Raw genomic sequence first — 26384 nt, forward strand, 5'->3', positions numbered from 1 at the left:
GACCATAGGATAATAACAATTTGATGCGTAAAACAATACGGAAATCCTCCCACTGCTGTGACAAATAAATGAACATAAATATTATCCAGAAAAAAAAAAAAAAAAAAAAAAAAAAAAAAAAAAAAAAACAAACAAACATACAATAATATCCAAACTTGAAGAAAGTTGTTCTTCCTTCTTACGTACATGCAGTTGTATTTCACTGCTTGTCTAGAACTTAGTTTTGATGTAATCGACAACGTCCTTATTAACTTGGAAAGCCTTCACGAGAATGTCAGTTGCAATTTCTGGTTTAGACCCAAACGCCGCATTCGCTATTGTGATGACACCAGGGTTCTGACTGCTCAGAGCTGCAATGGCAACGGCCTTTGTATTTCCAACATTTCTCTGGTAGTGTATGAGGCCAATGGGGAATACGAACACGTCACCCTTCTGCAGAACCTTTGTGATGTGGCGGTTTTCGGGGTTGGACGTGACAAAACCAACTTGGAGGCTACCTTCCAACACTGCTAAAATTTCAGACGCGCGAGGATGCGTGTGGGGAGGGTTGATACCCCACGGCTCATAATCAACGCGGGCCAAGGCGATCCCAAGAGTGTTTAGCCCTGGAACTTGGGCTGCAGTCACCGGTGTCACCTTCGATCCAAATGGGTTTGATGTGTTGCCTGCTGTCTCGAGTCCACTGAAAAAGAAGTCATCGGCTTGAACCAGCTTGGGATCCTTGCAGGCCAAACCATTCACTACAACTGCCATATATACATGCATAAAGAGAGAATTCATGTAAGCAACGAAGAAGAGACACATCCTGTGCAACTGAAACGCAGAATGTTACAAGCACGAGGAGAGAAGAACATATGGAAAAGAAAATTAGTAAAGAAAATGCTTGAGGAACGTTCTGTAATTAACTACCTGGACTTGTCTTCTCTGCAACGCAGAAATCTTGAAGAGGGCTTTGGTCAGATGCCAAGCTAGTAGTAAAAGATAGAGCTACAAGTGCTAACAAGAGGATATTGCTAGCAACCATTTTCAAAGTTCTTTGCGTTGATAGGAGGAAAAAGAATAATTAAGTACAATACAAGTTTCCAGTAATTAATGGAGTCTAGAGCTGTGGAGAAACATTTATGCAATGTCCTATATATATAGGGAGAGGTAGAAATAGAGCAAGGCTCTATACTCTATACCGAAGATCAAAGTTCGCCGGCCGTCAATGGACTGAATAAGTCTTCCAAATTTATTGTCCAGGTCTTACAGACCGCGTTTCGAGGCGGCAACTTAAGTGCTTATGCTATCAGATTTTGCATGCTTCCATAATCTTCTACTGCCGGCCGGTGCATAGGATAATGATTATTCAGCTTTCACTCTCTGGCTATCTTTGACCAAATCATAGTGGAATGACGGATGGCTTATCCAAATTGGTTTGTATAAACTCTTTTTGTATTAAGAATGTACTCCAAATATAATCAGCTTAGTTAGTGTGATTAACGGTGAAAAATAAATATGACTCTTTAAGTGTGCGTAATCAATCAAACATTGAAATAAAATATAAAGTGCGAAAAATTAAGAATATAGATATTTTGGTGACGAAATGAAAATTCTTTAAATAAAGAGAAAAACTACTCCGGAATAGTCAAACCCAAAAAATCCACTATTTAGAAAAAATAGTTAGTTACAAGACAGTCGTATTTGTACCTTTAACTCTAATACGTACCTATATGTGAGTGCCTCCGAACCAGACCGCCTATCTGAAGGGTTCTTCAATGAACTCCTTTAGCTTAGAGCTCATCTCTAAGCTAGACTTCAATAGTTGAACAAATCACACACAATAACTCTAAGAGAGCTAGCAAATATTACAATCTTTACATAAACACCCTCTCTTAACATACTGAGAATTCTACATTAAATTCTTACAAAATTACAAGCACAAAGCCCCTTTAAATAGGCTTCAAAAATTCTAATTCTGATCAAATTCGGATTTCCATAGGTGGCGTCCAGACCTTCACTTGATCTTCAGTAGTTCTTTGACTCGCGTCCGGACCTGGAAACCCTAGTGTAATGTCCCGCCTTTTACAAAAAAGTATAAGTGAAAATTTTGATCTCCACATGACATTACGACATCATCAAAGTTATAATTTGGCAGAGGAATATACTTTTTACTTAAAGACTTGGGAATCATAACATAACACATTGAGCTGACTGAATTACCTCTAGACATTTATTATAAGTCATTTAATTTCATTTACACTAATTACAACGAAACATGTGTCACGAATGACACGAAAGCATACATGAAAAGTCTACTAAATACAAGCAAATTTCTAAACATGTTACATACAAAATAATACAAACATTAATAATTACAAAGCAATAAAACCTAACTACATTAGTTTTAAATCTCTTAAGTTAGCAGATAATCTCATCCATTATCGCCTGAACCTGTAACAATAAATATGTAATGATGGATATTTTCACAATCCCATACTGCATTTGTGTGAGTCAGCTAATTCAATGATATGATGCTTACTAATTTATTTAAATGAACATAATACAATAATATGATGACAGTTTTATATGCAGAGTATTAATTAGTTCAGTTTGGTTCTTTCACTCCACTCATTTTGAGCCGTTACTCGATTAGCGGTTATCCTCGGAGCCGCTTCTCTTACATTACTTTTTATTAACATATTTTCGTACTAGCAAAGTACGTTCCACGTTCCTCTCCTAGTATTTTGAGAGCCGTTCCTCCCAATATTAATTATTATTGTTCTCAGTGTAGGCAAACATCCATATCATGTACCTTTGGGATCCGTTCAACCCAATATTAATAAGTTCATTATTTAACATTATGCAATATTAAATAAACTATAAACATAATATTATAAAAACAACATCCTTAGTAAGTAATTTATACTTACAGCCCTTTTATACAGTCTCTTATCATCATCTGCAATGATTATTTACACATGTTCATAGAATGTCAATATCATTACTCATAAATACTAATTTTATCTACATAAATCCAATTATCGTTTTACTATGGAAAGCCATTTATATCTATATACACTTAACATAACATGTTTTTGTCTTGATATTAATTTTCAACAATAACACACACACATATATACTTTCCATAAATCATTAAAAATTCATATCATTTCTTATAACATTTTAAAACCTAAAATCTTTTTTCTTTAAACCTTAAAATCATAATAATCACTTATAATAAAATACACCAACAAACTAACTATAAAAAACCATTCAGCCAAAATAACACATATAGCCGACCATCCAAAACACACACAGACATATATACTTTCCATAAATCATTAAAAATTCATATCATTTCTTATAACATTTTAAAACCTAAAATCTTTTTTCTTTAAACCTTAAAATCATAGTAATCCCTTATAATAAAATACACCAACAAACTAACTATAAAAAACCATTCAGCCAAAATAACACATATAGCCGACCATCCAAAACACCACACACGCACCCATTTGGCCGACCATCAAAAACAGGGGATAACACTTTAAAACCCATCACCAAAACAAGGCAATTCTCAACCCAAATCAACCATCTTTCAACACAATCGGATACACAACCAAATCAACACACAAAGCCGTGAGACTGAACCCAGAAAATCATTCAACCACAATCACGGCTCAGCCAATCAAGAACCCAAAATTTAGCTCACACATACAACCAATTGGCCAACCAAAACAGAGAAGAAAAGTATGTTGTGAGTTTTAAAGTACTCACAAGCGTACGAATCATTTGCAAAAGTGGGAGGTCGAATCCATAGAGAATTGTGTTGCGAAAATTAATATATATTTAAACTAATCCTATTTTAACCTAGTTCCAAATTTTTTGGATTTTTCTTATGCAAAATAATAAACTAAATAAATTCAAATTAAAAACAATAGATAAAAAGTACTAAGGTTTTCAGAATCCACCTCGCCCAATCAAACACCACATTTTTGTATTTTACTCATACACTCGATAAACAAATAAGCCTTATTCATTGTTCAAATTAAAGTTCCTTAAAAATTATATTAAATTATTCAATGAATCTAATTCAATAACAAATCACAACGAATGTCCAATTGAAATGAAATCATTTAATGTATCCATTTTGACAAACAAATCATAATGGATATCCTCTTTCAACCAAATTATTCGATGTATCCATCGGTTGAAACACATTAAATATCCAACTTTTAATAAATAATCATTCAATCAAAAGACATAAATCAATTAATTGAATATTAGACTTGAACAATATTTTGATAAATATCGGAATTGCATAAAATAAAATAAAAGTGTTATCAATGAAACAAATCACAATAAAAGTGTTATCAATGGCGAGGTTTCATCTTTAACCTTAATTAGTTGAAGATTTAGCCTCTCATGACTAAATTCAACATAAAAACTTTAATTAAAAACATTAAAAAATAAATGTCTTACAAAAAAAAAATAAATGAAAGAAAGCATGCAAGAACAAGACCTGCTCTTGGAGCGGCTGTAAAAGAAAACGTAAAGGAGCAAAATTGCCACTCAAACACTGCCCCTCTCCCTACGTCTTACACATTCCTGTTCGGTTCTGCCTCGCCAGTTCTCACATCCACGTTCCACCCTTCACGTTCTTCTCCCCTCCTCTTTTACAAGAGACGCAAATATATATATATTGCAGGTTTCGGTGCTGCCCTATGTCCTGGAAAACTTGTTTTCACGCAAAGGTCTGCTGGTCCTATTTGGAAAGAATCACTTGAGAAAACACGGCTGTCCTGCTTTTAGGTTAAGAAAAATCTGCTTAATGGTGCCCCCAATTAATCCTAGAGAAAAAGAGACGTGTCTTCTAGCTGTTCGGTCCTTTAATTGCTTTCCTTATGGTGCCTCCACACTCACGTACAGCTTGCTTCGGTTTAGGCAGAAAATCATGCTTGTCTTGATTTGGTGTACGCCAGGTCTGCATGTGACGTGTCTCTATGTGCTGCAGGTTTGAAAATAAATAATGCTCAATGTGGTGCTCCCTTGCTTTGGAAAGATCTTTCCAAATCTGGTTCGGTGCTTGGTTTCCTGGAGAACCACGTGTAAGGAGCTTCACCTTTCCTTAAGAAAACATGCATCTTTGGTCTTCCAGTTATGGAAATAACATATGTCTCGGCCTGTTTGAATATTTCCTGGAGAATAACATGTTTGGGTGCTGCCAGCTGCTGCTTTATAAGGAGAGAATTCATGCGTGTGCATGGTTTGGTGCTGGAACGTCTTTGGAAAGAACAAGTGTTTCGGTCCCTACTTGGAAAGCCACGTCCGTTCCTCCCTCAAGGGAAAAGGAAAAGAATGCATGTCCCTTGCGTGGCACTTGTCCTCTTCAGGTCAAGACAAAATATAGTTCTATATGTGGCACCTTCTACTAGTGAGTCTTGATGCTGCTTATTAAGGAATATGTGATTCCATTCGGTGGGTGCTTGAAGTGTATAGATAGCTCTAAGACTAGAAAATAGCATGCATGTATTGGTCTCTAAGTCTCTTGCACAGCAATAGCTGGTTTATTTTCTTCTTAAGGTCCACAAACTGTTCTTCAACTCAAACATAATATTCTCTCAAAATTTGCTCCTCTTATTTCTTTTGTCAATCGAAAAATACCGTCATTTTCTCTCAATGACTTTCAAAACACTAAAATTGCTTTCCGAGCTAGTCGGGTAGGCAAGTGCAGGTGGCTTTGGTCAAAGTGAAAGTCTTGTTTAAGTTAGCGGTTTCAGCTCTCCAGCACCGAAGTCAACTTTTTTTCTTGCAAGGCCTATTGAACACTAAAACTATCTAAAAAAAGTCAAAAATAACAAAATTAAAGGTTTAGCACATGCAAATTAAGGGGGCAAATAATCTTGTTTCATAATTAATATTATTTCTTCCATAATCTTATTACACTAATAGTTTTAGTTTACTAAATAATATTATACCAAATAATATATTTTGTTCAATAATAAATATTATAATACCAATTGAATAAACATTATTGTATCAATAATATTACACCAATTAATTTACTGATTATTTAAGCATGTCTATTTATTATCACAGTAATATTTTTAGAGTCTAAAAATAATTCTAATTTTATCAAATTGGAGTTCATGAAACTTAATGAATATTTATTTTCATAAATATTTATATTTATTCCTATTTATTCTTTTGCACTATTATTAAGTCTTAAATTCTAATTTAAGACATTATATTTTATGGCTTAAAATCTGGAGCACTACACCTAGCGTCTGAACGATGCATGAAAACCCTTTCTTCATCCACAGTCATCGCATCTTCATCCGAACCTTGTGCGAACGAAGACTTACTAATTTCAGTGTCTGCTGGGCCGTCCGGACCTCTTCCAGACCATAAGCTACTGACTTCAGCGTCTGCTATGCTGTCCGGACCTGTTCCGAATCTTGAGCTATTGACTCCACTGTCTGCTGTAGCGTTCGAACCCTTATCGGATGCTGAGTTTCTGACTTGGGCGTCTGGACCGTGGCAACTGGGCGTCCGGACGGTATGTCGGGAAAACTGACTTTTCTGAGCTGTAAAGTCTCCAGAATATTTCCTTCTCTAGGATGTTTCTTTCTTTGTGATATCCTGTGCAGATTACTTCTTTGTTTAACCCTTTCCATATTGGAATTAAATCTTTTGCAAATATTCTTCTAGAAACTCCTAGAATAATAGTCTCTGTTATGGAAATTCTTGTAAAGGAAATTCCCTGATATGGGAGCGTTTTTGTCAAGACAGAATGAGCCAATTAAAATAAACCAACAAACTCCTCATTTGACCATTCTAAGACAAAAACGACTTAAACCAAAAAATAAAATTACTCCTTATTTTTGTCTCAGCGGAACAAAGGGTAAGCAGGGTAATAAAGCTAGAAATAAAATAAACCACAACTGGTTTAAAAATATTGAACAAATAACATAATTGTTCAAAGTAGCTCAGAATAAAACAGTTTATAAAATAAAATAATTTTTTTTTTAAAAAAAAAAAAAAGCTGAAAAGCATAATAAGTGACACAGCACTTATTCTTCCTAGTCATCAAATTCCAAATACCGAAGGCACTGTGCAATGTTTTTGCCTGGTCCACTACTTTATTATCCAACACTTGGTACTGCGTATGCCAAAAGATGTCCATGGAATTAATGCGCTGAGTGATTCGGTCCAAGGCATTCATGACTGCATCACTGAATGGAGCAGCCTGAGAGGAAGAAGCTGCTGATGGTTCTGGCTGAACTGGAGGAGGTGGAGGAGCTGGTTCGTCAACATCCATGTGCCGCTGCAGCTGGGTATCAGACTTCATCAGTCTTCTTGCCAAAAGCTCCTTCTGGTTTGTCTTCAAGCTCATGCGATGGTATGTCTTTCACAAACATCTTGCATATTTTTGTCACTAGGCCTCCATAGGGTAAAGCAGACTGATTATCCTCTAGGGATTCCATCAATATTGTCTGAATAATATGCTTGCATAGACAGAAAGGGACACCATTAAGAATGGCAAACAGAAGTCTGGCTCTCTTGAGAGTGAGGCTAGGGTGATGAGAGATAGGCCAGATGTTCTAGAGCATTATGCGGGCTAGAAGTCGCTGTGGAGACTGCAACTAGCCAATAGGAAGATATGTCTGATTGGGTCCCCAGACTTGTATTTCAGCAGGATCAAAGAATGCTAACAATTTTTCCCAAGATAGAGCATTATCAGGATCTGGGAAGGGGATCCCAAGTGGATGCACCAGAGGGATGCCAGTCACTGAGTGGATAAGATCAGGATCAATCCTGACTTCAACGCCACGAACATTGGTCTTGAGCACCGGACACTGCTGTAGAATATCAACGATCTCTAAGTGAAGATAGAACTCACAAACTATCTTTGGATAAATTTTGGAGGAGGTGAACAGACTCATCTATTCATTATTTCTGAAGATTTGATGTATAAAAGAAAAAGGTTCCATCATCACATCCTGTCTGATGACTGCACGCTCAATGACTATGCCTCTGGACCCCCTGCATCCGCCCCTGCATACCTTCGATCAATAGGCCAACACCAGCTAGAGGAAAATATATGAGAACAAATACGCTTACAAATTTTTTTTTTGTACTTTTTCTAAATTTTTTATAATGGTATTATATATATATGCGCCTCATTTTATTTTTTTTTTTTGGATGCAATGTTGACGCCATCTGAGGAGCACTTCACCAGCTTCGACGTATCCCTTCATGATTGCTAAGCCTCAATATATAGAAATCTATATATGGCCGCCATCAAACCCATCTTCAAACCCTCTTCCTTTGGCGATGGTCGTCCCACAACCACAAGCACTACTAACACGGCGTTGCCACCACCAATGGCCACTTCCATCACTACCACCCGTGCTTCCAGCTTTTCCCTTTTTTCCCGAGCCTTGGCCAACCTTCAAGAGCAGGGATTTTTTTTCCTTTTTATTATTATTATTTTGAATTTAGATGGATATTTTTGTCTTATTGAAAAAAAAATTTAAGGCAATTTTTTTTTTTTTTTTTTTTTTTTTTTTTTTTTTTTCAGCTTTGGACAACATTAACATTGTTTTAGTAGTTTATGGAGGACATTGACAATACGATGATAGTTTGAGAAAGGTACGCGTACTTTTCCTAAAAAAGACAACTATTTTACTTTTCCGACAACTAAGTGAAGTTGAGAGTTTGATGATGGGATCGATTCCATGGAATACCTAAGACCAATATCTTCATAATTTGACCGTTCATTTATAATGAATGATCATGATAATACCACGTAATCTAAATTTAGCAAAAAAGTGCTAAAAGGTGGGTAGAAGGGGTGACCGACCAGCGACCACCCCCAAAGTAGCAAATTGGGTGGTCAAGCCATTCCAAAGCGGTTGATAGTATAGTCATCGACCACCCCAAAGTAGCTAATGGGAATAGTCCACCATCTCTTAAACAGATAATGGCATAGCATTATTATGGCCGATTATTGCAAATCAACGGCCAGAATATGTGGTATTGTAGATAATCTTGTCCATGATGATAGAAAGACAGCTGACAATCGGGCCAAAACAATTATGCCGATCTATTAAGTTACAAATTAAAGGAAATGTAGTTTAATAAGCAGTGACCGTATGGTACGTTTTTTGGCTATACTCATATTGTAGTGGAGTGATACTCAACTCCATCAACCGGATGCTTCCCTAGGCCCACGGTTAGGAGGTGCCACCACCCGCTTCGCTCCTGCTTTTTTTTTGTGAAGAAAAAAAAATCTACTAATGGATTGTAGTTTTAGGTTTAGATGTTATGTTCTCTTGATTACAGGTTGGGGTTTAGATGGAATAACTAATGGATTTTTGATTTAGTGGGCAAGCAACTCACTACAAGAAATATCCTTATTAGCGACAACCTTATTAGCAGCAACTCAAAAGTCATCGCTGATAAGTGCTTATCAAAGTCAACTTCTGAGAGACGTTGATAATAAGCAACCATTAGTGACAACATTTTTGGTCATTGCTAATGAACAAAAAAATTAATATCAAAGACGACAAAAATGTCGTCGCTAATGTGTTGCCGCTAATAACCTAGTGCGCGAGTTGAAGCTGAGAGCTATTAGCAACAGCTTTTACCATTAGCAACGACGACTCTATTGTTGTCATTGATGTTATATCTAAATTAAAATAAAAACTAAAACTCATATCAGCTTCGACCCTAATGCCCTATTATTAGCATCGACAACTAAAGTCGACACTGTTACACTTATTAGAATCGATGCTGATGACTTACCTAAAAATAAAAATCATCCATATCAGCGTTGATGCCCTATTATTAGGGTCGACAAGTAAGAGTCGATGCTGATAAATGAACTACAAACACAAACGTGTCTTGATCAACGCATTTGATCATTGGCTCCCCAAAGAGAAGAAAAAAAAAATTTTAAAAAAAAAAAATCCAAATATTTGATATCTTTCAAAGCAACTAGAATTCCTCTTCTTCCAATCCGATTCATCCATCCCCGCGAACCCCTGTTACATTTAGGCATGATACACTTTTTAGTTATTTGGAGAAAGCAAGTACTCTCTTTCATATCAGGAAAGAGCTCTCAAAAAAGATATTTTTCCTTTTGAAAGAGCCAAAAGATTCTTCCAATCTATCATTTCGGGTCCAATGAAATTCATTGGGTATGCTTATTGAACATTAGTAACTATTATCAAACCTAGTTCTGGATATGTTTAAACTTGGGTTAGTTTAGCTGAGCCTTCTTTTCAGTATTATCCAAGTCACAATAATACATATCTGATTTGTCAATCATGGGCAAGAATAAAATGCTTCATAGATGGAGTTTGGTATTGTCCTTTAGGTCATGGATGTTCTTGAATATATTGTCTTGAGTAATGCTACTCTTTAAACTCATTTATTAGAAACTGACTCTAGAGAGGTAGTAAAGGTGACGCGGAAAGAAAACCTCAAACTCAAATGGATAAGAAATAGTAAAAGGTGGGAAAGAAAAAAAAAAAATTACAGTAAATACAAGGGACGGTCTTGTGGTTTGTTTTTCTAAGGAGCTAATCATGCAGAAACAAGTTTCGGACAATACCCTGATGGAAATCATTAAAGCGAGAGATCTTAATCTTCTCTTTACCAGAGTATATTGCCTCTGAAGCTCCACCACGCTCACCCTGGGCTGCCGTCTCAATCAACATATAAAGCTTCTTGATAGGCATCTACAAAGAGAAACGAAACACAAAAGGAGAGAAAAGTGAGTGAATAACAATGTCCTTTCCTTTTTCTACATACTCATTTCTTCTAAGGATTGTTAGATTTTCCTGATTTTCATTGATTCTTTTTGGTAAAATGAAGGAAGAGTTAATGAGAGACAATTTTTGAAAAAATAAAATAAAATGACCAAAGAAATATGCCAAAAGGGTGACAAAGTGTAACTTACATCATTCAGGGCCTCTGCAGCTGCATTGACGTCTTCATAAGCAAAAACACTCAGCTGTTCTAGCACCTGCGAATCTGCAATCAGAAAAAGAGTGGATTGACATACATTCAAACTTTGAAGCTAAATGGTAGTATAATATAATTTCCTTTTAGAGTTCATGAAACCATTATTTATAATACTCTCCTATTGTTTAATTTACTAGCATTGATGGAAAGTTGATGCTATCCGGCAACAGAAAGCCAAATAAGAACAACACAACCACTATATATCTAAGACAATAACATAATAGCATGAAAATAATTTACCTTCTTTGCATCATCTGTCTTCAATGTAGGAACATGGTAAGTGACAGAAAGAATCACAAATATCAATTGAATCTAAGCAGCCGACTTCACTTGTTGTCCCTATAGCCAGAAGTTTTTTTCCCTGACAACAAAAATCACAAGATGAACAAGTAATTACGACTTCAGCAAGGTCATAAAACTACCATTCACCAAATCTTAATTCACAAAGTTGCTGAAGAAAAAACCATGGCCCAAGATATCTGAAATTGTCACACAAGAGCTGTCCATGAAGTCAGCCAGTCAACGCTCTTTGTACAGCCAGTGATTGTGACCTGAATGAATAATCATGGACAGAGCAGACCAACTTTTAACCATTGCAACAAAATAGTACTATGATTTAATGCATCTATATAGCTCCAAAAGATACATTCTTTCTTTTATAGGTATGTACAACTCATTTACCTGTAGATGGGATTGAACCCATGACCTCATCCTCTACTCTTTCATTGGACAGGAGATGCCAGATCTTAGCTCTGCTATCAAAAATTGCTTAAAGAAATTGCAGTGTAATATAGACTTGGAGTTGCAAATGTAACAAATGAATTACAATAGCCTCGTGGGATTTTCTTGTTCCCTATGAGAGATTAACACTTGTTCTCCAGAGACCAAAAGAAGAAAGCTCAATTGCTTCCAAGAGCTGCAAATCCATTTCGCCAGTAGTTGAGTTTTGGCAACCAAAACAAAGACAGAAGAACCAACCAGTTCAGAGTTCATCACAGTTTTTTTTTATAAGTAAACCAACCCATGACATGGAATTCAATGCATAAATTTCAACAAGTATATAATAACATCAAAATGAAAAGGGAAAGATAGTATTATAACCAAGAAAATCACATAAACATTATTACAACAAAGTTGACTAGCTTCCATGAGATCAAAAGTGCACAGGTAAGGCGTGAACATCTAATTAAATAATAAGGTTTGTAATTTCTACACATCCGCAATACAGGGATCGCTCAAGAGTTACAAAACAAAGAGAATCTGTTTTATTGCACTTATAAAATTGAATAAAAAACAACATTCGCAATGGAAATTGCAGTATATAATTTGAAATGTCAATACTTATGCCACAGCTGCCAAATCAATCGTCAACCTCTTGTTTGATCTCTCTTTGTAATTCCTCCTTGTACTCCTCAAATGTTCCAGGGTAAGTACTCTCAGTTCCATTTTCCACAACCCAAATTTCACTCCTCTCTTCATCCTCACAAACACGTGATATGAGCCTAGAGTCATGACTGACCAGGACAACTCCACCAGTAAACTCATCCAGTGCATCAGCCAGTGCGTCAATGCTCTGCATATCTAAATGATTTGTAGGCTCATCCAATAACAATATGTGTGGCTTCGACATGGAAATTGAAGTGAAGACAACCCGTGACTTTTGCCCTCCAGATAATTTTGCAATTGGGGTGAGGTGATTATGGCTGGGGAGTCCAAATTTTCCAAGCTTTGCACGAACAGCCTCTTGCTTGCTAAGTCCCTCTTGATCTGGATGAAGACGAAGAAGATACTGCACTGGTGTTTCCTCCATTGTTAGTAGGTCCACAAAGTGCTGTGAATACCTCCCAATCCTCAACTTCTGACTCCTCCGTACTTCACCCTCTGTTGGAACCAAATCACCTGCAAGAAGATTCAGGAGAGTAGATTTTCCCGCTCCATTCGGCCCAACAATAGCAACACGTGTTCCCATATCAATACCTACATCAACATTTGTGAGCCTGAAATCCTCACGGTTTGGGTAGCTGAAGCTGACTTCAATTAGCTGCAAGAGTGGTGGTGTGAGCTCAGTAGGTTCAGGGAAGTGGAACTGCACACTGTAGTCTCTCCACTTCTTTGGGGCCTCTGGCTGAGGCTCATCCTCGTCAACCTTTCCCTTTCCCTTGTTCTTGGATGCTTCTTTTGCAGCATTAAACTTAGCCCGGTCTTTCACCTTCTCCTGCTGAGCACGATTCCCTGACCTCTTGGCTGCTTTAATTTGCTTCTCATAAGTTTCAAACTTCTTGTTCATCTCTTTGCGGCGCTGCTCGTACCCACTTTCAAACTCATCAAAGTTTCCACGATATAAGTGAAGCTTAAAATCATGGAGATGAATTATCTCATTGCAGACAGAGTTAAGAAAATCCCGGTCATGTGAGACAACAACAAGAGTTTTCTTCCACCGACACAAATACTCCTCTAACCATAGAACAGCCCTAAGGTCAAGATGGTTTGTGGGTTCATCCAATAACAAAAGTGTTGGTTGCACGAAAAGTGCCCTAGCCAATGATATTCTCATTCTCCATCCACCACTAAATGACCGGGTTGGACGACCCTGCATTCCCTTGGTGAAACCCAATCCAGCAAGAATCTTTGATGCCTGAGCCTCAGCTGCATCCGACCCCAAGATCTGCAACTTTTCATACAACTCAGCAACCTTCTCTCCTGCATCATCCCCATAGCTACCTTCAACTCCATCCTCACCCTCAGCAGCAGAAGACAAATTCTGCAAAGATGCAACCTCATTCCGGAGCTCAACCAGCTCTTCATTAGCTGAAACAACTGCTTCAAGAGCAGTTCTATCATCACCAACCACCTCTTGTTCAACCAAAAGAACATCAATATTCTTAGGTACTGGAATCTTCCTCCAAGCAAGGAGCTTTAATAATGTAGACTTTCCCATTCCATTGGGTCCAATCAAACCGTACCTTTTCCCGTGAGATATTTTTACTGATGTATTCTTCAAAAGTTCTTTACCCCGAGCTGACACAGAGAAATTATCAATAGTTATATCTTTGACATTGGCATCAGCTTCATCACCTCCATCAAGAACTGAGGTCCGACTACCAATAACAACAGTAAAAGCATCGCGGTCATCCTTAAGGGCCTCGTGTTTTGCCTGCTCTGCTGCATGGGCGGCAAGCACATCCTTCTTTTCTCTTTTTTTCAATTCTTTTTCACTCATCGCTATTTCAAGTGCCTTTGGGTCACTCCTCCGATTGGATTGCTTCTGGATTTCACTCAGTTCTGTTTCAAAGGCATCTTCCTCATCAGAGGGAGGGAGATCAATGTCATCCGTGTAAGATGACACTTTTGGGGTGGCTTTTGTCTTAGGTTTACTACAAGTAGAGGCCATGGAAGAGGAAGAACTCTTTTTAGGCTTATCAGGTTTCTGGTCCATACTGGCTAGCATCGCTGAGACAGAGAGCTTCTCTTTCTTCCCATCTTTCGAAACATCTTTGCTACTCCCCTTAGTTTTGGTGGTTGCACCGTTCTCCTCTGGCTTCTTCTTTCCCATTGAAGCAACCAATCTGGTGAGAACAAAATAACTAAAAGGTATGAAATTCAATCAACTTGAGTGATTTCAATTAAGTTCATCGTGAACACAATCATATATTTAGGCCCCACATAAGGCCTTTGCATGTAATGTAAGCTCATAAGGCCTTTGCATGGCAGCTTACATGATAAAGAAACGAAAAATAGAATGTACTGGTAGCGCCATCAATTCAAACCAAACTATAGAGATAAAGCAAGGAAACATAGAATTCAACGATAGCTTACAAAAATATGCTTCATTCAGTTGAAAAAACATGAAGTTTCCAACGTGGAGTTTGTTGAAAATACTAAGATTGACAATATCGAGCAAGTATAAAGAGCTAACAGAAGCCAATTAAAAATGACAGAGTTACTAGGGCAAAGAAACACTATCAATTTCATTCTGTAAGCAGTTTGAAGAATTCAAATACTTGGGCTTCACTTGCAAAAAAAAAAAAATACTTGGGCTTCGAAAATTCGAACAAAACTGAACCCAAATAGAAGGCAGATCTCAGCCACTGCAATTGAAGTTTCAATATTTTCCAATTTTTCAATTTGCTATAATAATACCGTACACTAATTTGAGGTTTTGATATAATTTCAAATTGATACACTGTCTTGATATAACTTCTAAACAGACAACAAATTGAGATAATGTCTTCACTTTGTTATAATAATATCTTGCACTAATTCCAGATTAACGTTACCCTGCAATTGCTAAAGCCTAAAAGTTTTTCATTTGGTACAAAACTAAGAAAGTTAAGAAAGCACAAACCTTAGACTGAGAGTTGATTCGGTGAAAAGTTGAAAACCGTGATTCCGTGGAACTTGTAAGAATTAGAAAGCGCAAAACCTGAGAGTGAGATGCTTTAGAGAAACTAGTTAGAAACTTAGACTGTTAGCTGTTACTTGTTAGAGAGAGAGAGAGAGAGAGAGAAACCTGAGAACTGAACGGCAAGCTCGAACAGCGGCCCAGTGGAGATCGGAGCGGCGTGATGAGGGCTGAGCTGCGTAGGCCCCGTAGGAAGAAAAAAAATCGAGTAAAGAATAAAGGTTAGGGCTTTTTTACTTCTGAGAGAAAAAGTCGAAATTATGTTTATGCTAATCGAAATCATAGTTCGAGTCGGACATGGTTAAGTAAAAGACTACCGATTAAACAAAAATGAGAGAAAATTACAATTTAGTTTCCCAAACAACTAATAATTTTACGAATAGTCTCCCAATCTACTAAAGTTTGGACTTTCACCCCCAAACTACCAAGTCCTTTGAAAGTGGTCACTCTGTTAGGGCTCCCGTCAATTTGGATGGAAAAATAACCACGTGTACAGAAGTCTCTATCTCCACCTGCACCACCTGCTTATCACTATTACCGCTTTCTGGCACTTACTGCTCTTCTCCCTGAGTACTCTTCAACATGGAATTTTCATCAAGTACCACGTCTCTACTGATCACCACCTTGTTTGCCTTCGGATCCCACAACTTGTACCCCTTTACCCCTTTCTCGTATCCGAGAAAGATATACTGTCTAGACTTCAGGTCAAGTTTCGATCTCTCCTCACTAGGCATGTGCACATATGCTGGACACCCAAATACTCTCAATCCAAGGTAATCTACCTCGTTATCTGTCCAAGCTTCCTCTACAACCTTCCCTCCTGGTGATGCCCTCGGTGATCTGTTTATCAAGTAGCAAGCCATACTCACCGCATCAGCCCAGAAAGTTTTCGCAAGTCCAGCATTCAACTCGAGACATCGTGCTCTCTCCGCAATCGACATGTTCATCCTTTCCGCCACACCGTTTTGCTGCTATGTCATGCGTATTGTGAAGTGTCTCCTTATTCCATGCTGCTCATTCGTGTACTCAGTTCCATTGTCTGACCTGAGGCACTTAATCTTTCTCCCGGTCTGGTTCTCCACTTCAGCTTTCCACAATTTGAACGTGGCAAGCGTTTATGACTTGTGCCGCATGAAGTACACTCAAACCTTTCTAGAAAAACATCAATAAATGTAAAAAAAAAATATACTTGTCCTCCCCGTGATGTTGTCCTCACTGGCCCCCAAACGTCAGAATGGATATAGTCTAAAACACCATTTGTCTTGTGTGTGGCTAACTTGAATTGCACCCTGCACTGTTTTCCCATAACACAAAACTTACAAAATTCAAGTTTACATGTTTTAACACCGTTCAATAGATTTCTCCTATGAAGTTCTAACATGCCTCGCTCACCCATATGACCCAAATGCATATGCCACAAAACAGTATTATCTTACTCAGACTCCACAGAAGCTACTCCATCTACAACTGTATTTCCTAACACTTTATAGATATTCTTCGAGTTCTTCTCTCCTTTCATCACTACCATAGCACCCTTAACTACTTTCATTATCCCGCCTTCAGACTTATAACTAAACTCGTTAGAGTCTAAAGTACCCAATGAAATTTGATTCTTCTCTACATCTGGCACATGTCTAACATCACATAACGTTCTAACCAGTAACCACACCATCAAACATTTTAATCCTGATACTTCCTATCCCGATAATTTTACAATGTGCAGCATTACCTATAGTTACCAAACCAGAATTAACTAACCTGTAGGTGTCAAACCAACCTTTGTTGGACGTCACGTGAAACGAGCATGCTGAGTCCAAAAGCCAAGAATCCACAAGATGCTTTGAAGTTGAGGCAATAGAGAGCATATTGCGATCAACAGCATCTGAATCTTCCTCCACCACGTTTGCAGACCTTTAGGAACATTCGTTCTCGTCGTCCTTTTTTTTGTTATTCAGGTTTGGACAATCCCGCTTCATGTGCCTTTTCTTCCCGCACTTGTAGCAATTGACATCATTCCTCTTCCTGGACTTTGATTGAGAATTCCTTGCATTTGAACCCCCCTTGTTACTGCTTCTTCCACGTTCCTGGTTACCCTTCACAATTAGCCCTTCTCCTTGAGAATGCTTATCACTGACTTTTTTCCTGTGATGAAACGCTAATGGGGCTCTTGTAACGCCCTCTAACTCCAAAGACTCTTTTTCCCATGTCAGAATTGTAACCAAATTTTCATACGTGGTAGAAGTTGGGAGTGAATTCAACAGCATCAACGCCTTGTCTTGGTCTTCGAACTTCACATCAAGACTCTTCAAATCATCAATTATCTAATTGAACATATTGATGTGGCTCAAGTCCGAGCCTTCCACCATCTTCAGCCCATACTGTAAAGATCAAGAAAATAAATTAGACATTTAGCAATTAATAAATTGTATTTATTAAACATATAGGACTAATAATTATGTTCCAGGTGATGATACTTGTATTATTAAAATAAAATAAATATAAAATAAAATAATAGAATTATAATTGTAATAATAATGAGTCCTAATGGAATAAACAATTAATTGTAAGGATAAAATACAACTAGATTAAATGTAGGGTTACATATTAATTATTAAAAGATATGACTTTAATATTATGGGGTCCTAGTATAATTTATGGAAGCCTGAGTGTTAAAATAAAAAGAAATCTTAGCTCGCCACGTGTCGCCACCGGATTGGTTAGGAGAAGATTACATTATCCTTTCTCAACCAACCCCAAGGTGACACATGGCTACATTATCCTTTCTTTCTCCTTTTCCTTTCCTTATCCGAATATCCCTCCCTCTCACACCTCTCATTTCCTTTCTTCTTTTCTTTCTCACCTGGCGCCTTCTCATCTCTCCCTCTCTTCGCTCTTCTTCTTCCTTCAGTCACGGCCAAACCAGCAACCCCCCCCTATTCCACACACAACCCGACGCCCTTCCCCTACATTTCTCCTTCTCTTCTTCCAGTTCCACCACACGATCTCCCTTTCTCCTCTTCCATTTTCTCCCTCCCCCTTTATCACTCGCACACCCGAGACAGTGATACAATGTGAGTGATCGAGTGAGAGCTGGGTTAAGTGCGAATCTGAGGGTGGAAGGTGGATCCTTGGCCGTTGAAGGAGTGATTTTTGGAGCTCGGTGGTCAGGCCACCGTCTGGACGCGTTGACAGCAGCCGAGCCGTGAATTCCGGCCCTGTTCCGGTGAGACACCTCTCTTCCTCTTCTTTGATTCTTGCTTAAATCTTCTTTGATTTTTGGTAGAATCGAATGGGTCTTTTTCGGGTTGGATTATTTGTTGCTTGGATTTGTCTTGTTTGGATTAAAGGACCGATTATGAGAATTGATTTTAGGCTTTGTTTGGGTGTTGATTTGTTTGGGGTGGAACCGGATGGGCATTGTTAATGTTGAAGGGTTTTGGCTTTGTGGTTTTAATCCATGATTTATGCTTTGTTATGAGTTGAGTTGGGTTGATTTTCAATGGTTGGTGTTTAAGATTTTTGGTTGTAAATCTGAATGGAGGTTATTGGGGATTGTAGGGCTGATTTGGGGTTCCTTTCCTTGGTGGCTGAATGATGTATTCATTGAGGATTGGGTTGATGCTAACCTAGAATGGAAGTTTGATTGTTTGGTTGGTGGAGAAATTCAAATTTGGGTTCTTTTGAGGTGTTGACCAAATGATGAATGTCTCTTGAGATTTCGGTTTGTGATGGTATATTTGTGTTTGATGATTCAAAAATAGGTTTTTGAATTTGTATTTTTGAATCATTATTGATGGGTTTCTTTGGAGTTTAATTGAGGTTGAAATCCTAAGGCTTTTAAGATTATGGGTTTTGACTTTTGATTTTGGATAACCTATGATGTATGACTTAGGTGGTTGGTGTTCGAATGAAAAGTGATTTTAAAGAGTATCTTATGGAAATCCAAATCTGAATTTGGAAGTTGTAATTGAGTGATAATGCTAGTTTAAGGTTATTTGAGGCTCTCATTTGATGGGAAATTATATATAAATTGTATTGGGTTGCGAATATGGTTAAGTGATTTGTTCTGAGTTAGACTTGTAGTCTTGATTTTGAATTTGATGTAAAGTTAATTATTAATTTAAGGATGGATTGTCAATCGTTGATTGGAGAAAGGTTTAAAATTGAATGGAGGATCTTGGTGTTGATTTTTTATGAGTTATGGGTTGGATGGTGTTTTCTTGTGTTTTGTTGATGGAATCATGGTGTAAATGAGGGCTGGTTTTGGGATTCCTTGTTTTGGATTGATGTGGGTTACATTTTCCTTTTAATTTTATGTTATGATGGTGGATTGCTATGGCCTTTGTTAAATCCGAATCTAGGGTTTTGTTTGTGAATTTTGGGGGCTTTTGTTAAGATGTAGGGTTGATGTTTGGATAGGTTGGTTGTTGGAATTGTTGGAGGATAATCTTGGTAGCATATGGCTAATGAGTTTAGATAAATTAAAAGAAGAATCTAAGAGAAGGAAGGAAAACAAATGGTGAAGTAAAATGGGTGATAGATTATGAGGCAACATTATTAGAATTGTGGTGGACTAAAAGTAAATTAAACCCATTTATAGTGCTTAGCTTTTAGGCCTATGTATATGCCACAAGTTTTTGTATATGTAAATATTAGTAACCTAAACTAATAGGTGTTACTAAATTGGAATGGTATAAGATTAAAGTCCTAAATCTAAACTACCTAAATGGTTAGTAATTAATAATAATGTTAGAGAACTATAAATTACTCAAATAACCCTAAGCTTGTAAATATAAGTTTGAAGACTCATAGAACATATAGGTGTACTAGAAATCCATTACGTGACAACCTAATGACTAATTCACCTAACCATATCCACATTGTATTTATGTGTACTAATGGATTAGGATTAAGTGTAGTATGTATATACATATACGTATATATGTATATGGCTTAAGTATATATATATTGTTAACTTAGTAAACAAATGATGAGCTATAAAAACGGTTAACATAGGTCATGGGACGTGTAAGCACGTGGGTTGTCTATGTGTCATAGAGTGTAGAGTTCCATAGCGTAGCCTAATGTTGTAAGTATTTGCAGGATTGTGTCATCATTGGAGGCTACAATGGGTCCTTCAATGTAGAGTTGGAGTTGTGAGTCCAATGCAGTCAGGTGATATTTTACTCACTGAGAAACTATTATTTTTATGTTTATTAGAATAGCAAAATATGTGTTTTATAAATCCGAACCAACTGTATGTTGAATATATCTGTTTTGGTTGATTTGAGTAGTTTCAACTATGTTCAAATAATATCAATGATGTTATGAAATGATGTATGGATGAAATGTGTAGAATTATTTTTAAAGTATTTGAATGTGAGCTGTGGTTGGGATTTAAATTATGCAAAGTAGAATGATAAAGTTTCATGTTAATTGGTTTATTGTATTTGAAGAAAGCATGATTTGTAAAGAATAGGAGAATAGAGTTTGAATTGTAAAGCATAAAGCATGAGCATAAAAGGAATGAAATGACAAAGTACAAAGAATGAAAGGAATGAAAGGACAAAGCACAAAGAATGAAAGGATTGATATAAGGAATGGAAGGACAATCATGAACATGCATATCATCGTTAAATTGTATAATGTTTTCATGATATAGAATATTGTAGTTTTATACTAGACGTATTAGTATGCCTAAGAGTTTTAATGGCAAAAGAGCTTATGTATACTGTTATTGTCTAGTTGCATAATTTCAGAATATTGAGCTTGGACGAACAAGAATATTGTCATGGTTCGGTATGAGTAATACAGCGTCTTAGGAGTAGGTAGATAAATTGTCGTGGCACATCAGTAAGAAGTGCTTGGATACCCGAGTTTTACTCTAGTAACCGCATGGACAACTATGTGCTCGACATGAAGTTGTAATGCCCTAGGATTCCGTGTTAACCATGTTCGGAAAATGATAGTAAGCTTGTACTAAAGAGCGAGATGGCATGTTTTAAGCTTAGTGTGCTTGGTTTTGACGCTATTGGTTGCGATACCAGTGTGGCTTGGGAGTAGGTAGATGGATTGTCATTGCACATCAGTAAGAAGTGCTTGGATATCAGAGTCTTACTCTAGTAACCGCATGGACAACTATGTGCTTTGACATGAAGTTGTAATGCCCTGAGGCACAGTGTTATCACAGTTAATAACGTTAGACCTATGTGCATTTGAGCTACCAACATAAAAATATTATTGTAGGTGAGTTTATACGTGGTTGCTTCCATGCCAATGGAACTTCTATGTATGGGTCCAACTACATAGTATGCTTTAAATGTTTTCTGATAGTCGGTGTTCGCTATATCAGTTATGGGGGTTTTCAAACAAAATTTTATAAATTGGTAGCTGTTATAGTGTACGCGAGACTAAAAAAAAAAGTTGGTTCTTTGCGAAAACTCAGTTAGTTTAATATCACTGAGGCGATGAACTCATCATTTCACCTATACGGATGTGGCAAACCCCCACAACCGTATAGATAGTGTTCCTTTGGTTGCAGGTACTCGGGTCGTTGTTGATGGGAGTGTAGACGTGCATTTGAGATATTATGACCGGAGCTCGCCGCAACAGTCATAAATGCGGGACCATGGGTGTTCCCAGTTTTATAGGTTTTGTTATGGCTTGTGACGCATGTGTCACTCGTTATTGTATAAAGCCATTTCTGTTATGTATTTATATTGAGGAAAGACTTAAACACATAGATATTAAATGGCTCTTGTTGATATTAATTTATGATAGATGTTTAAGATGTGATTTTCGCTATTGAGTTTATGTTTTTCGCTGCATAGTAGTTAGATGTTGTACTCTGATTTACCAGGTACATATTATGGGGTATGTTCCATACGTTGGCTTTGCGACACATCGTCGTGCCACTGTGAGGATCCATTAGTATTTAAGAGATTAATATTTATGAAATGTTTTATATATATAAATAATAAAAAAAATGGGTCGTCACAGCAAATGGTATCAGAGCAGTTTGCTCTAGGGTTTGTTAGGAAAAGCGGAAGTTTAGGTTTGTGTTAGAGTCTAGGGATAACAAAAGAGCCTTAGGAATTTAAAAGCTTCAACAAAGACAAGATTTAAATTAAGATCTTTGTGTGCATTGCATAATTATTGTAATACATATGTTAGGATCTGTGTTGTGTACGTAGCATTGTTCTGAGAAGACAAACTATGCCACTTAGACAATCGCTATTTCCTCGTATGGAAGTGTTGCATATGTCTCAACTGATTCGTGTGCAACACATTCCTTTGTCTTAGAGGTATGGTTGGGATGCAAACCCTTAGGTCAAAATGTATGCGTGACCACTTTTGTTGGTGACGCCATATGGGTAGGCCTAGTTGTCGAGTCGCCTAGTCTATTGGGAAAGGTCTAGCAAGGTTGTGTCAGGCTATAGGTGATGTAAGGGAGCTTCTCGTGAGGGTAGACTATTAACCCTCCTTTCGAGAAGTGATGACGTATTCTTATGGCGCATTGAAGGAGACAACCATCGGTGGGGACAACTACTCAAACGGCGAGAGATGTATCCTCTAGGGATTCAACCTATCGGTACGAGTTAAAATAATAAAATGTTAATGTAAAATAGAATAAACAAGCGAACAACTAAAAATGATAAATCTTAATATATCTTATTTTAATAAATCACGAATTTAAGAACAATTTTAAAACAAGTAGTTAAGTATGATTGTTTAATAAATTTAAGGGCTAAACTAGAATGCTTTTAAAACATAATTTTCTAACACTAGAATTAGTTTAAAAGTTTGAAGTTCAAACATGTTTTGTGTGTAAGACATGAAATTTAGTACAAATGACCATTGAAACAGGTGATAGTTTAAATATGAACTTTCAATTGAGTGGTAAGTGTTAGAAAATAGTTAATTGTTAGTTGAGCTTTGGGTGAAATAACGGTGGCATAGTATAATTTTAGTTGTAAAACCAATATTTGAAGGAAATTTGTATTGTAAAGCTATCAATGATTGTAGAATAACAGGAAATTAATGGATCGGATTGGTGAAATATTGAGGATAAGCCATTAATCATGAATACGGATCAAGTCAAGGACTAGTAATGTTAGGTTAAGTATGAAAATTTCAATGGATTCACCTATTTGAGGATATTAGTACCTACGATTTAAGAGAAATAAATCATAAAACTACATGAGGCTAAGTAGGATTTTGAATATTGGAAGACACTTGTAAGTTCACACAAGATCTTTCATGGCATGAAGGTCATAGTTGAGAACCATCGGAGCTATTCCATTATGATTTTAGAAATTGTAAGAAGAATTATTCACTTTTAAGACAGTTGGATAATAAGTTTTAAATTAAAGAGGGGAGACTTAGTGAACTGACTTGGACCTATGATGAGTATTTACATAGAAGACACAGGTGATGATAGTTAAATGGTATGTAGTAAAGTGATGTGCGAATTAAAGTGATTGGTGATTATAGAGAACGAAGTAGGGATTTCCAAGTGTAAAGATTAGTTGTGACTTTGAAGTTGAAGATTGAATGCTTGGTACAAATTATCGTTGAGAACTATAGGGGTAACACATGTAAGTATGAGAGATCAAAGAATTGTTTGCGATTTCGAGGACGAAATTTTATAAGGAGGGGAGGATGTAAAGATCAAGAAAATAAATTAGACATTTAGCAATTAATAAATTGTATTTATTAAACATATAGGACTAATAATTATGTTCCAGGTGATGATACTTGTATTATTAAAATAAAATAAATATAAAATAAAATATTAGAATTATAATTGTAATAATAATGAGTCCTAATGGAATAAACAATTAATTTTAAGGATAAAATACAACTAGATTAAATGTAGGGTTACATATTAATTATTAAAAGATATGACTTTAATATTATGGGGTCCTAGTATAATTTATGGAAGCCTGAGTGTTAAAATAAAAAGAAATCTTAGCTCGCCACGTGTCGCCACCGGGTTGGTTAGGAGAAGATTACATTGTCCTTTCTCAACCAACTCCAAGGTGACATATGGCTACATTATCCTTTCTTTCTCCTTTTCCTCTCCTTATCCGAATATCCCTCCCTCTCACACCTCTCATTTCCTTTCTTCTTTTCTTTCTCACCTGGCGCCTTCTCATCTCTCCCTCTCTTCGCTCTTCTTCTTCCTTCGGTCACGGCCAAACCAGCAGCCCCCCCTATTCCACGCACAACCCGACGCCCTTCCCCTACATTTCTCCTTCTCTTCTTCCAGTTCCACCACACGACATGGACATGTATCGGCTTTCCAGTTTCAACCAAACTGCCACCGGTGATTCTTCGTCCATGACATGATACATCAATCATCTCCTAGACAAAGCCGAATAGTAGCCACCACCTTTGCCTTTAGCTCCTTCCAATCTATGTCTACCATATCATCTGGTTTTGTCCCATATAGCGCTTTCACCATACCTTGTTGCACCGACAAATCCTTGACACGCCGCTACCATAACCTGAAGTTTACCGTTCCATCGAACTTCATCACGTTTAATTTTGCAGAAGATTTGCCAACCCCATTCATCGAAGAACTTGCTTCTAAAACCTGGCTCTGATATTATTGTGAGTTTTAAAGAGTACTCGCAAGCGCACGAATCATTTGCAATGTAGTGTGTACAAGTGCAAGATCGAATCCACAGGGAAGTGGTCAAAAATCAATTTCTTGTTTAACTAATCCCATTTTAACCTAGTTCCAAATTTTGAGGCTTAAACATGCAAAATAACAAACTAAAATTAAAGATAATGAAGAACAAAAGATAAAAAGAACTAAGGCTTAAGAACTCACCAAACCAAATCCAACAACACACACTCTTGTTTTCTATTTAAACACTCAAAGAGCATTTAAGCTTTACTTGTCATTCAAGTCCTTAACCACATACATTAAAACTATTCAATGAATCCAACTCAAAGATAAATCACAAGGCGTATCCATTTGAAATCAAATCATCCATTCAACACAAATCACAATGGATATCCTCTTTCAAACCAATAAATCAATGTATCCATCGATTGAAACATATTAAATGTCCTACTACTTCAATAAATGCACATTCAATCTAAGACATGAAGCATTAAAGTGAATGAAACTTGAATAACATATCAATAAAAATTGGAATGTACAAATAACATAACAAGAGTGTGAGTGTTATCAATGGTGAGGTTTCATCATCAACCTTAGTTGAGGGTTTTAGCCTACCATGACTAAAAACATCACAAAATTTGAAAAACTAACATTAAATCAAAGGAAACTTAAAAAAGTAGAGTAACAAAAGGAAAATAGTTGCTGAAATAAGCTACAAGAAGAGAAAAAATGGCCTAGCTACTGCCCTAATTTGTGCTCCTACAAGGAGACATAACTATGGCTTTATAGAGGGATATTAGGTTTAGAGACTCATGTAAATGACACATCTACCCATCTCTAGGGTTCCCTCTCTTGCAAAAGACAAGCAAAAGCACAAATGCTGTGTAACCTACTGCAAAAACCAGAGAAAGATATGCTTTTGACATAAGAAAATAACAAAATTAAAGGATTAGCTCAGGCAAATTAAAGGGTCCAAATGTGCAATATTTGGCACTCATCAGATACCAATTGTTGTAATTTGATGTTACCGTGCACACACCAATGATGAATAATATGAGAAGAAAAGAGAGATAAAAGAGACAGAAAGACACAAAATTTTTGTGGTTCAGCAATTTGCCTACGTCTTCAGGAGTGAGTGTGGCTATATTCTGTATCTTAATGTTTCTGGGTTACAATAAAACATATATATAGTAAACCTCTGCAGCCCCCAAAAAACCTTAGTTCCCATGCAGTAATTCCTTATTCTCTGACATGCGTCCAGACGATAGGGCACTGCCGTCCGGACAGTTACATAAACCCTTCCCCTGTCCCCAGCTACCGCATTCCTATCTG

General features: G+C 37.0%; 2 protein-coding genes and 1 long non-coding RNA gene across 4 annotated transcripts; 1 reads left to right on the forward strand and 2 right to left on the reverse strand.

Annotated features, from left to right (window-relative positions):
* Positions 1-201: 201 nt before the first annotated feature.
* LOC133883026 (putative germin-like protein 2-1) lies at positions 202-1084 on the reverse strand. The gene is made up of 2 exons (XM_062322203.1): positions 910-1084; positions 202-746 (listed from the first exon to the last, which is right to left on the reverse strand). The coding sequence occupies exons 1-2, from the start codon at positions 1022-1024 to the stop codon at positions 211-213; spliced, it is 651 nt and encodes a 216-aa protein (XP_062178187.1). The 5' UTR covers positions 1025-1084; the 3' UTR covers positions 202-210.
* Positions 1085-12176: 11092 nt separating this feature from the next.
* LOC133851678 (ABC transporter F family member 4-like) lies at positions 12177-15691 on the reverse strand. 2 transcript variants are annotated; one of them, XM_062288209.1, is made up of 3 exons: positions 15527-15691; positions 15362-15439; positions 12177-14582 (listed from the first exon to the last, which is right to left on the reverse strand). In XM_062288209.1, the coding sequence occupies exon 3, from the start codon at positions 14567-14569 to the stop codon at positions 12377-12379; it is 2193 nt and encodes a 730-aa protein (XP_062144193.1). In that variant the 5' UTR covers positions 14570-14582; positions 15362-15439; positions 15527-15691; the 3' UTR covers positions 12177-12376. The 2 variants fall into 2 exon arrangements, with proteins under 2 accessions (XP_062144193.1, XP_062144192.1); XM_062288208.1 differs by having other exon boundaries at positions 15362-15453; positions 15527-15685.
* A 2564-nt stretch (positions 15692-18255) lies between these two features.
* On the forward strand, positions 18256-22192 carry LOC133852234 (uncharacterized). The gene is made up of 3 exons (XR_009895906.1): positions 18256-18641; positions 20522-20593; positions 21939-22192. It is a non-coding gene; the product is annotated as an uncharacterized LOC133852234 (long non-coding RNA).
* Positions 22193-26384: the final 4192 nt, after the last annotated feature.

The sequence above is a fragment of the Alnus glutinosa genome, chromosome 12 (assembly GCF_958979055.1).
Source record: "Alnus glutinosa chromosome 12, dhAlnGlut1.1, whole genome shotgun sequence".
NCBI lineage: Eukaryota > Viridiplantae > Streptophyta > Magnoliopsida > Fagales > Betulaceae > Alnus > Alnus glutinosa.